The sequence below is a fragment of the Myodes glareolus genome, chromosome 7 (assembly GCF_982192425.1).
Source record: "Myodes glareolus chromosome 7, mMyoGla1.1, whole genome shotgun sequence".
In the NCBI taxonomy this organism is placed as follows: Eukaryota; Metazoa; Chordata; class Mammalia; order Rodentia; family Cricetidae; genus Myodes; species Myodes glareolus.
Genome location: NC_142032.1, coordinates 78,210,834 through 78,223,830, shown reverse-complemented (window position 1 = coordinate 78,223,830; position 12,997 = coordinate 78,210,834). Strand labels below are relative to the sequence as shown.

General features: G+C 46.5%; 1 protein-coding gene across 2 annotated transcripts in view; it reads right to left on the bottom strand.

Annotated features, from left to right (window-relative positions):
* Positions 1-251: 251 nt before the first annotated feature.
* The window catches only part of Xpo6 (exportin 6), a 103,671-nt gene continuing 90,925 nt past the window's right edge, over positions 252-12,997 (bottom strand). For both annotated transcript variants that reach the window (XM_048460581.3, XM_048460580.3), the window contains exons 18-24: positions 8,617-8,772; positions 7,608-7,722; positions 7,273-7,444; positions 5,823-5,984; positions 3,785-3,883; positions 3,389-3,619; positions 252-931 (exon numbers count right to left, since the gene is read on the bottom strand). In XM_048460581.3, the coding sequence (XP_048316538.1) occupies positions 830-931; positions 3,389-3,619; positions 3,785-3,883; positions 5,823-5,984; positions 7,273-7,444; positions 7,608-7,722; positions 8,617-8,772 (1,037 nt within the window). In that variant the 3' untranslated portion in view covers positions 252-829. The remainder of the gene's footprint in view (positions 932-3,388; positions 3,620-3,784; positions 3,884-5,822; positions 5,985-7,272; positions 7,445-7,607; positions 7,723-8,616; positions 8,773-12,997) is intronic.

Below are 12,997 nucleotides of genomic sequence, written 5' to 3'. Positions count from 1 at the left end.
AGGCTCAGGATGCATGCCTGCCTCTACCACAGGGTCACTGTCATGGAGAATGATCTCCAAGCCTTGAGCAAGCTTTCTGTAGGTCTGAGGAAGACATTATCCAGAAGTCCATGGCAGTTAGGCCTCCTCTCACTATTCCCCCAAGACATAACTTGGACCTCAGCACCACACAGGGTTCCACTATTGGCTCCACAATGAGCAACTGGACCCTGGCCTTGAGGCTCAGGTGGAAAGATGCCCCATAACTAGTGTTTATATAACAACAACTTAAGCATTTTATTTATCCATTAAGCTTCTTAGTATCACAATGGAATGATGAGAAAATGAACATAAAACCGCGAGTCTTCGCGAATCTCTGACAAAGAGCAGAGACTTCAAGGCAATCGGAGGGCAGGAGGCTCGACACAAACAGTTCTGATGTCGAATTTCTCCCGGGCTGGCTGGGCCAGGAGGGGTGGGGAGGTGGAATGGTGAGAAGGTGGCACTGTCGTAAGCGGTCCTTGGCGATTCTGACTCAGGATTGATATACACATGATCTGCATGGACCACGCTGTGCGATCCCTGGGTGCCTCCTGGGCATCCGGCCACAAGACCCTCTGCCTGCTCCAAATGCCTGGAAACTCTACCAATGCCAAATGGACCCCAAAGCCTGCTATGTTGGTGGCAGCAGGAGAGGGCAAAGGCAGGCCACTTGCTCAGGGTACGATCATCCAAAGAGTGACCAAGGCTTGTCACAGACGTCTGTGGCACAGGTGCAGGTGGTGTAGGTGGCGGTGGCAGCAGGCACGTCCCTGGGGCAGTGAGCAGCCAGGAAGGCAAGCAGGTGTTCCTAGAGCTTCACAGTGCCAGGGGGCAGGCTGTCGTTGCAGAGTCGGTAGTAACGGAGGTCATTTACCAGTCTGTGTACATTCTGGGTGAACGAGGGCAGGTCCTGAAAGGCAGGGCAGAGCTGAAGCCTAGCTCTTGAAAGGTCCACCAGACTCCTAACTACCCACCCACCAAACTAAGCTGCCCCCACACCTGTGCTTTTGGTTCTATGCAAACATTTAATAAGATTCCAAGTTCCAGGCAAGGTATATGGTTGGGTGAGGGAAACATGCAAAAATTTTTCTTCAGGGCTCCACAGCAATGCAGGCCTATACCACAGCCTGCAATGTAGGGTCTTGATAGTTGGACCCAGGTTGCAGGCCTGGCTGCTCCTCTGCCCTCTCCTTCCCCTAGGCCAGTCTTTATCATAAAGTCCTTCCTGCAGGAGTTCCAGAAGTCCCTGCAAGTTAAATGACATCTGAGCCAAAGAACACACACTGCCTAGCCCCAGAGCTATCCTGCTGGGAGCAACACCAATTGGGAAAGCATCCAGATGTTAAATTGGAGAGTCCCTCACAGCTTGAACCCTAAGCATCATCATGCTCTCTGTTTCCCACACGGCTTAGTGTGGGACAACTGAGGGCCTGCTGTGCAGGTCCAAATGTGAAGAGTGCCAACAGTATACACAATGCTGTCACACACATACCTGGACCCTGCCTTGGCTACGAAGGTGATCTCTGTGGAAAACTCAGCCACATCAAAGAGCTGATAGTAGTTCTACCTCTCTCACTTTCTTCCTTTCTGGAACTCAACTCAAAGCTGTCCCTATGGCCAAAGACACTGTCTGTCTTGCCTTAGCTGGCCTGGTCAGCACTTCTGTGGCTGACCCTCAGATCGATCAGACTGCCTGCTCTCAACCAAACACTCAGTTCAGATACTGTTTCACATCTCCACTACTTCCAAGTTCAATAACTACCCATTTCCAGGTGGCCTTCTAAGCCTAGGCCATCTACAAAATGAAGCTAATAGTTGCACTTCAAAAGATGCCTGGAAGAGCAGGAAGTGCCAGGAACAGCATGGCTTATAAAACAAAACAAAACAAAACACGGTGCAGCCTGTCTTTAACAAAAGCCTGCATGGAAGCAGGGACCAGTGCCTGGCAGCACGGTGAATGAACAGACGACCACATGCAAAGTGTGATTAGTTTCATCCTGAAGAACATCACAGTGTACAGGGCCTGGTAATGTTCACCTTTAATCCCAGTACTCAGGAGGCAGAGGCAGGAGGGTCTCTATGAGTTTGAGGCCACCCTGACCTATACAGTAAGTTTCAGGCCAAAGAAAGACCCTGTGCAAAGAGGGTGGGGGTGGGGGATCACAAAGTCAGCAAAGGCTACACTGCGACCTCACTTCAGAATACCCAAACCAAACCAAGTCAAAAACCGACCAAGCAGCATCTCTTCAATTAGCAGCTCCCAAACAGAACACCTCGGTGGAACCTATCATCCATTTTCAATATGCATCCGAGGAGTCTGCTGAGTAACTAGATTGGAACTCACTGCATTAGCCAATACAAAGCAACCATGAGATATTAAAAGCTGGTCCATAGAAAAACCAAAGAAAAACTATTCAAGTGGTTGAAAGAGAGAAAAAGTCAGATCCCCCGAAGAAAGGACAAGTCTAAGACACAAAAAAGCAGGATGTGAGTCTAAGAAAGCTTCCCTAAGGCACATGACAAATGAGGGGACACAATGGCCATAAACTTGAGCCCAGTATGGCTGTTCCAGCACAGAAGAGCATCAAGAGAGAGAGAGAGAGAGAGAGAGAGAGAGAGAGAGAGAGAGAGAGAGAAGTTCTCACTTCTCCACCCAAGAGGACAGGAGGAGCAGTGCTTCTTCCAAAAAAGAAAAAGGTTTCCCTAACGAACTTTCTTTTGCAAATTCCAGAGATGGTCTACCACGCAAAGATCAGGAGGGCTACAGCTGCATGACGCAGAAAGAGGACAGCACAGAGCTTGACAGCAGAAGTCAGCACCCAGCTGCCCATCACTCCCAAGTGATTTCCCCTGAAGTCTCATTAGCACAGAGGGTGAACACTGTGAGGCTCCTCTGATGAGTCTGAGCTGGGCCAATGCTGTGCTGTGAAGAGTGACAGGAAAAATCCAGGTAGCCAAGCAACAGGGCCATCTCTGGAGACCCAAAGCTGTATCAATCTTTTTAGTCTGCCTGAAAGTCAGGGCAGAGAGGGAGTACGTTGTCTTCTAGACCACTAAGTGTGTGAGCCCTGTAGCAGGCAGATGTGTGTTGAGGGGGTGGGGGATGTGAACAAAAAAGTTAAGATAATGTGTGGCTTGCTGAGACCAGGTTCTGTGGCCTCAATGGCTGAGACAAAGAACACGTGAGCTACAGAAGCCAAGTTCAGAGAAAAAGAGTATGCCCCCCACACCCAACGACAGTGTCACATTACTCAGGTATATCCATTGGTATAACCATGCCCAGATCTAGAAGGGCACCTCACTAGACAGACAAGAGGCTCACTAACCCACACACATATTCCCTTGTAGCTTGGCCTTTTTTCCTCACCCGATCCATCTTGAAATTCCGTCCCAACACATTTTTCTGATTGGCATCCACACCATCACAGCTGGTCAGGAACTCTGGAAGAAAGGCTGCAAAGAAACCATCAAAGTCGACAGAAGCCATGTTGTAAATGGCGATGCCAATCTCCTCTTGTAGAAGGTCATGAGACTTGTGAACCAGGACCTGGAGCAGCACATTCACAAACTGGAACAGCATGGTGGTCCGGAAGATCTTCTGCAAGCAGAGGAGCAGGAGCATGAGCCAGGAGGCCTACTCAGACTGGGGCCACCCAGGGCCAGTGTGTTCCCCAAAGTACTTCCCAGGCAGATTCAAGGGAGTTAGACTTAGCCCAGAAGTCCAAGATGAGAAGGAACCCTCCCAGGAGAGAAGGGCACTTACTTTGTGGTATAGTTTTTGCTTGGTGTTCAGAGTCTCCAAATAGAAGAGATTTTGTTTGAACAGGTGGATATCGGGCTGAAGAAAGGACTGTCCGAAAGCCTGGGAAGTAAGACTACTATTTAAAAAGCAGCAGTTAAACTCCCTCAGACCCAACCCCTCCAGGGCCTCTACCTTATGCCAAAATCAATACTATGCAGCTCCTCATACCACTCTCAATTCTGCCCATTATTCTGCAACTCTTGATATCTTAGCACCTGTGTCTTTCCATGGTCCTCAGTTCTTATTTTGGTCTCATTTATTACCTTTTAAAAGAAAACTCTAGAACAGCATTGTCGTCAACCTGTGTGTGGGTCATGACCCATACAGGATCACATATATATCCACCTTACAATTCATAACAGTAGTAAAATTAGCTATGCAGTAGCAATAAATTTTATAGTGGAGGGTCACCACAACATGAGGACTGTATTGAAAGGTTACAGTGTTAGGAAGGTTGAGAACCACTATTCTACAATTTCTTCAAAAGTCCGTCTTTCAAGTAAGACACCCACACTAGTCAAATCCTTGAGCAATTTGAGCACACAGCACAGCTTGCCTGCCTGCCTGTCCAGGCAATCCTCTATAGGGATTCTAGTGCTACTTAGCGCCCATGCCTCACAGGCCTCAAATCCTCAAAGGTTTCTTCTCAATCACTGCATCTGCTTTGGGGCTAAGCAATAGCACATCTGTAAACTGCCTCGCAACATCTAGGAGGAAAAGCGACTAGTTCAGGAGCAAACTGAAACACACAGCCCCAACACAAAATTCTCCACTGCAACACAAAGGGATCACTGGGGCAAGGGAGGCTGGCAGCCTATAATTAAGTGGCTATTTCATTCCTGGTTTGCGTGGCTGTGCAAGGAATCTTGTCATCACTGCTGCAGTAATGGGATCTGTTCCTTAATGCCAAGCTTTCTGAAGCTAGAGAGAAACTCTGGCACTGCAGGACCTGGATCAACACAGAGCACCATCACCATGAAGGTGGCGTGAAATGTCTCCTCACAGTAACTCTATCTCAATCTTCTCCCTGTGCTGGCAACCTCTGCTCATTCTCCATTCTTGCACCTTTGTCTTTTCCATGCCATCCGATGGGTCGTGGGCAGGGCGGAGCCTTTCTTCTGGTTTTTTTCACCTTGTATAGCCTATGTTCGTTTCCACTGTAGTAGTATATTCTTTATTTCTACTATTAGATGAGTAGTAGCCCATCTTTGCCACTGGGTTTATGCATTCACAGCTAGTGAATATTTGGGTTGCTTGGGGACACAAACATCTGTGTACAGGCTGTATGAACACACGCTGTCATTTAGACTGCAAAATCATATGCTCAGCCACACATATAACATTATAAGGAACTGATAAACTATGACGGTCTTTCAAAGGGACTTTTCTAAGTCCCAAGTGAGAGAGCAGTCCTCAGTCAAAGACGTCTACAAACACAGATAAAGCTTCGAGGAGCAAATGCTAGCACACACCAAGCTCAAGCCCTGAACAGGGAATCATGGTAGGAGCCAGAATGCCCTTTCCAAATGCAGGCTGCTGGGCTCTCCAGAGACTCCTAGCTTGTCAAGTGTCCTGTAAGTAAGGATCAGGGAGAACTTGTCACCCTGCCTTAGCCTTCAAGTGTTCCAAGGGCTGGAACTACACGCGTCACCATGTCCAACAGATTCCTCCTTACATTGCTCTCAAATGAAGGGAGCGGACAGTTAGCACACATCCACTGGTGTCGTGTCCTTGATGTACACTATCTTGTTTACCTCATGGTAAATGTGTGCCAGTAGCAGTACTGACATTACTTTACAGAGGAAGAGATTGAAGCCCCAAGAAACTAACAGGGCAAAGCTCAGTGTCGACCCCACACGTGCTGAAGGACCAGGCTGGAAGTGTTCCACATAGCTAGAAGAACCCGAGGGACATAGGCCAAGGATACAGGCAGCACCCAGAAAAAGGCCAACTTGCTCTCAGCACACTGAAGTATTACAGGCAATGCCTTCCCCCTTACCTGCATGATGGCACTGAATTGGGGTTCATTGTCCATCTGCTCCTCAGCAATGCCCCTCTGCACGCTAGCCAGGACAGTTGACTTGAAGAAGTACCGCCAGTTGTGATGGAGTGTCCGAAAGAGGAGCTCAAACAGCTCGGCCTTCACATCAGGTGACGGGCGCTATAGAGACAGTCACAAGACACTATACTTTTCCTTCATGCAGCCTGGGGGCCTCTTGGCAAGTATAGGGCACCAAAGGAGCCTAAAAGCCACCAGATAGTAGCCAGTATTCACATCCCACCCATACTTCTGCCACTTCATGTGCAGAAGGTCCTGAGCCCTTAGAGGGGGCAGTTCATCCAGCAGTGCTTCAAGAGATAGGCCTACACACGAGACAACGTTAAGATGAATGTCAGGAGGCTCTTTCTAACAAATCACTAAGCTTAAACACTAGGAAGAAGGGCCACAAGGGGCAAAGACAATGAAAATGTCCATTTTTCTATTCAGAAAATAGCCAGTTGGATCGCTCCTATCTTCCTCCCCAGGATGCAGACGGTATGCTGGCTAACCTGCTAGCTTTAAGCAACCCCAGAGGCTAACAAAAGCAAGATACCCTGAAAGCAGCCTGTTACCCAAGAGAGGCAAGTCTGAAGAGCACTTAGGAATCTGAGAAATCTAAAGGCCTCCCAGTGGATGTTAAATGCTGTGCTAATTGCTGCCTAAGTGTGGCTCCTTTTCCTAAGGCATCAGGATTCTGAGAGAACAGGGGTTACTGAAGCATAATTTCCTAACTTAAACCCAAATGTCCAAGTTACCAGCAAGCACACAAGCCACATTATCCCAACACTGCTATAGAATTCTGTGACTGTCAGCTGCACAGTCATGTGTTTCTCAAGACCCAGCACCCTAGACTTTGGCTGTGGGCAGCTTCGAGATCAGTTCCTATTTCCTTAAACATTGCTGTTAACATTCAAGCTGCATCTGCACTTACTCTGGGTCTTGCACAGTTGGTGCCTATCCTTTTACTTTCCCAGACCACTAAAAGCTCTACCTGAATTGTCAGCAAGAATTTGCTTTTATCAAGACTACCAAGTTGAAAGCATTCTTTCTTGGGAAGAGACATCCAAAAGACTATTTACAGGAGAGGGAGAGAAAGACAGGTCTCTGGAAGAGTGGTACGCACTAACTGCTGAGCCACCTCTCCAGCTACAAGTCAAGTGCATTTAAAAGCCCAAAGTATCCAGAAACATTTATTCTTTTTATTAATTATTCATTTGTGTGTGTGTGTGTGTGTGTGTGTGTGTGTGTGTGTGTGTGTGTATGCACAATGTATCCTTTTCTTGGAGGGAGACCACAAAAAATTATTTACAAGAGTACTGGGAGAACTCACAAATGAGATCTAAACACAAGGCACTTTCCATCCCTCCCAGTCAGGAGGTACCACAGGGATCTCCCTGGCCCCACCTACCTCAGCAATGATGGGGTACACCTGCTCCATGCACAGTGCAATAATGCTGGGGAGGAAGGGCTTGAACACCTGGCCAGGCTCCTGAACTACCACTTGTAGGATCTTCAGGAACTTTTCCACCACCCGGCAGCCAGTGCTGCCTTCATGCAGGATGCTCTCAGCCAACTGTTCTCTGCAGGCAAAAGAAAACCACAGAAAAACTCAACAACCAATTCTTCCGGAACCAGATGACCAACAATGCTTGTAGCAAGTGAGGAAAAGGAGCAGAAAGTCCTGCATTTTGCAACCAGGCTGGTCTGGACTTTGAAAGGCCTGGGCAGCAGGTATGTGGTTACCTGGTAAACATGTTGAGGAAAGTCTGGATGATCTGCTCAGTGAAAGGCACACCCATCTGTACTCTAAGGCCTCGGAACAAGGTGAGGAAGAAGCTCAGCATCTCATCAGTCACGTCTAAACGAAGCACAAAGCAAGCGGTCAACACCATGTGCACAGGGACTAAGGCACCCACGGCTTGATCAATTTTCCCTTGCAATCTGCACTGTCATCTCTCTCTAATGCATCCCATTGGAAGAAACGTCCCCAGCACCATGAGAGCCAATGACGGAAAGTGGAAAATGATTAAGAGCCTGCTGAGAACACGGCTCTGGTCCTAGGAATGCCTGCCTGATTGCTCACAGCAGGAAATGGAGTTGTCTTATCTTGAAGCCCAGCATACTGTCCCGCAAACCCGCATGGTCAGCATTCTCACTGAAAATGAACCACTTTGTGCTCATATCCAAGAAATTATCCAACTGGGTCAACACCTGAATGTCTTGGCATTTCTCTCTAAGACCAATCATCCCTGTAGTAGGTCAAGGTTAAGTGGCTAAAAGTAGATAATGATGTAGCACTCAGGTCACACTATCCTGGGCTACTAAATGAATTTAATGATTCTGGTTAGTGTGGTTCAATAACCAGATTTCATCTTGCATGGGACATTTTGGTTCTTATCACACACAAAGTGCTTACAGGATGCCATCAGTGCATCTAAGCTACAAAGCCCCTGCTGTCTAACACTGACAAGGGTAATGTAAATGCTCTCAGCAGAGCCAGACAAGCACATTTAGAGTGACAGAGCAGTACCGGTTGGTGACAGTAACACTGACAGGGTTAAGAAAACCACATCAACTCTGCTCATCTTTCCAAACTCTCCAATGACAGCACACCTTTGCCTTTATGCTTCTCTTCACTGAGCAAAGTCAGGCTGGCTTGCTCTGACTTAGCATGTCCTACAGGTCTAAGCGGGTACTCTGGCCCTTATGAACACCATCCATCCATTAGGCAGGCCTCTGAGCTAATTCTTACCTGACTGATGGATAAAGGCTGGAAAGAGGGCCAGGGAGACCTGAACAGATTCCTGCAGTGACTGGTAGCAGATCTGTCGGGACTTGGTAGATTCGCCAGAGATATTCTCTACAATGTCTTCCAAGACACTAAGTGTCTGGTGAATAATCACTTTGGCTGCAAGTCAAGATGAAGCTTCAGTTATGTGTTGTCTGAGACAGAGTACAGCTAGCGGGAACAGACACAAGGGAAGGAAGAACCTTGCAGAAGAACACCAGGAAGACACACAAAAGGAAGTCCTGCTAACCAAGAAAGCTTGTCTCTATTTCATTATATGACCCCACAAGCACCATGTATCTCCTCTTCCTTTTTTACCCAAGTCTCCAGTTGTCTGCCTGTCTGCATACTTGGGCTTATGCCTCCCCGCTCCCTACTTTACCCACTAGCAACCAAATAGGTGATAGGCTAGGGGGTATAGCTCAATTGATAAAGTTCTTGCCTAACATGCACAAGGCCCTGCGGCGTTCAACACTCAGCATCACATAAAAACTGGGTACGCTGGCACTTGCCTGTAATTCCAGCACTCAAGAAGTAGGAGTAAAAGTTTGAGGTCAGCCTGAGCTCCAGGAGACCCACCTCACTCCCCTCCAAAAAAACACTAACTGGCCCAATAAACACAATATAAGCTGGGGAAGTAATTGGTGAGACAAATGGCCAGGCAATTAGCACAGGAGAACAAACTCATCCCCCTTGAGCTATAGGCAGTACCCACCCTGCTAACCCACAGGCACAGCCTACCATGCAATGTATTAGTGCTGGCTTTAGGAAAAATTACTTGATCAATCTCTGGCATATCAGGCCTATAGTCTGATAATGTACACATGATTATTATATATCACTAGCAATATATTTACATCTAACAATGTATGACATGAGTTCACATTGTGATTCTACACAGCTCAGGGAACGTGGTAGCAATGACCAGACAATATTCGAAGTGAGAGCCCTGACTGCAGCAGAGAGAGGGTCAGTAGTCAGCTCATACCCTGGGCAGGATTCTAGTCAGCCCCAAAGGTCCATCTTTGTTAGGTTGTTATGAGGGTCAGAGGTTTCAGCAGGGCACCTGACATACAGGGTCTAAGAAGAGAAAGCTGTCATAATTCTCTTGCATGAATGAAGACTATTTGGCTCAGCCCAAGCCTAGTAGGCCCAACTTTGATGAACTCCAGAGGCCGGTCCAGATTGAGGCTCACCACTATCAAACCTGTAGTATACTCTGGGCTGTTCTGAGCCTCACAAAGGCCACTGGCTAATGGGTGAGGAGTATGGGGGCTGAGGAAAGGTAAAGCTTCAATCAGAGGAGGGTGTGGGAGAAAGAAGACATCCTTAGAAAATGTGCAAAGTTAGACTGTTCCTCTGGTTTAATTAGCTGTTGAGTTCTACTTTCTTCATCTGAAACTGTGGCCAGAAATATCCCCTCATGGGACTGAGGACGGAAGGCAATGACTCACAACAGGCTGATCTCTGAAGACTGGTGACAGTGATGCAAGTAAGCAAACAAAAGGCACTCGCATTTCTGATAAGAGGTCACCGCGAACTACTGAAAACTCAGAGATTATGATAAGGCTAGGAACCCATGAAGGACAGGGCACCAGGGATGAAGGACGGGGTACCAAACATGAAGGACGGGGCACCAGACATAAAGGACGGGGCACCAGATATGAAGGACGGGGCACCAGACACGAAGGACGGGATATCAGACACGAAGGACGGGGCATCAGGGATGAAGGACAGGGCACCAGGGATGAAGGACAGTGTGGTAGTTTAAATATGGTGTGCCCTTGTTGGAGGAGACTGGGTGACAGTACCTTTAATCCGGGCCACACCTTCTTTTGAAAGTGTCAATGTAGGGTGGGCTTTGAGGTCTTTCTCTCAAGCTTCACTCAGTGAAATAGTCAACTTCCTATTGCCTACAAGATGTAGGACTCTCAGCAATTTCTCTAGCACTATGTCTGCCGGCATGCCGTCATACTCCCCACCATGATGGACTGAACCTCTGAACTGTCAGCTGCCATCACAATTAAATGTTTCCTTTATAAGAGTTGCTGTGATCATGGTGTCTTTTCACAGCAATAAAAACCCTAAGACAGACAGGGTACCAGAGATGAAGGACAGTTTCAGGAGTCAAGAGACAAGAATCTGGCCTGTCTGACACTCAAGTAAATTTTTTAAAGGATCGATGTTTATTTACCAAAACATAAAAGAAACTGAAACCCTTCTAAGTGTGTTACTGTGACCTGTCCACAAACAGCACATTATAAACCAGGAAAGCCAGGCAGGTGGGACATGCCTGGACACTCATCATGTCGGAGGCAGAAGAGCTCCAGGACAGAGTCTCTACCTCAAATAATATAACAGTAATAATGATAATAATAAATACAACAATTCCAAACCATTAATAAGACTTTATTTTCAAAAAGCAAAAAACAATGATGAAAAGTGCTACATGGCCCCAGATTCTGATTTCTAACCTCACCTTCTCAGGGGCCCTTGGGGAGACAGCTTTCCCCAGACATTGTCTGAAAGTCACAAGACAAACAGAAGTGATGTAATAAGAAGCACACACCACTCTACCTAATCTGGTGGGAATAATCAGGTACAACAGAATTAAGAAAAAGTCTACCAAAAAACAAGCCTGGACTCTAAGAAAATGTCAAGGTCATGAGAGACAAAGATGGGGATGTTTCTATATTGAAGGAGGGTGAAGAGAAATGACAGCCAAATACGCGACTCTGAGCTTTTTAGAAAAACCAAAAACATTTTTGGTAACATTCGGGTAACTTGTTAATGTGGTTCAAATGTTAAATGTTTTGTCCCACTGCTGGCCAGTGGGAATAGTGCTTTGGTTCAAAGACAGTGTCAGCACCTTGTTTTATATAAAGGCCTACAATTTACTATAAATGTCTGGGCTTTTATAAAGAGTATTTTAGAGGAAGAGAACAGAATGTGGCAAACCAAGCAGCCGGTGAGGCAAGGAGAAAGCAAGCACTGTTCTTGTCTTCTTCCCCTAATATTTGAGATTAAACCCAGAATGACTAATAAGATACACAGTTCTTACTGCTGTGTTGAGATAGGGTCTCTCCACGTAGCTCTGGTTGACCTGGAACTCACTATGAAGACCAGGCTGACTACAAACTTACAGAGGACAATTCTTATTTCAACTCTGAAAATTTAAAGCAAGGAATGGGAACCCTTTTCCAAACATTAATCTCACTAAAGAATAAAGAAGGCAACAGACTATACCTGAAGGTTCCAGAGAAGAGGAAGCCAAAGATACTATACACATCAGGTTTTAAGGCCAGAGCTTATGCACAGAAACCATACCAGCTAACAGCCTTACAACCCTTATCTGCTCTGAGGTTGAGTCATGGCCATACAGCTTGTTCTGGTCAGTAAAGTGTGGCAACCCTCCACATGCCCCTCCCAGTGAGAGTGTACACTGGAGTAAAGTTCAGCAGCCCGTGGCCTTCAGCACTCTTGCAGTCCTGAGCATGTGTGCTAGACATGCATCATGAGCAAGGCTTAACTTCTTCCGTTTTGTCAAGCCACTACACCAGATAAAATCAGGCTAACAAATATCCTCTCCATCATAAAGCTAAAATGAGAAGTTAAAAACTACTTTTTTTAAAGTAATACTTTAGAATAAAACAAGCATCAAAAAAGCCAGATATAAAACTAAGGCAAGAACCTCGTATATAGCACATTCTCAAGACACCAGCCACTGAGTCTATGTGTGTCACTTAAGAATTCTACACAGTAAAAATATGGATACAGCATAAAGCCCAGCTAAAACAACTGCTTTTCATGATACAGACACAGCCAAGACTTAGGAGTTCCCTCTTCCTTTATTCCAATTTTTAATATAGAGTATGCTAATAAAATTATAAAAAGGGGATGGAGACAGGATCACTGGGGCTTATAGGCTGAAAAACATGTGAGCTCCAGGTTCAGAGAGATCTTGACTTAAAGGAGTAAGACAGTGTTCTCCTGTCTCTACAAGTGTGCACTTGAGCTCATACATGGAACACATACCACACTCATGAACACACACTCTCATCGCACACAAATGGTTTAAAGAGCTGGGGAGGCAGTGTCACTGCTACATAAGCAGGAGGCCCTGAGCTCCGTCCCCCAGAACCCACATCTAAAAGCTGAGCATGAAGGAACACACATGACCCGGTGATGAAGAGGTCTTGAATAAGGCTGGTCAACTAACCTAGTCTATGTGGTGAGATCTAGAAAAATCGCCTCAAAATATGAAAGAAAAATGGTGGTTAAAGCAAGTTACTGTGGAACACACCCGTAATACCAGTGGTCAGAAGACAGAGACAGAGAGATCACA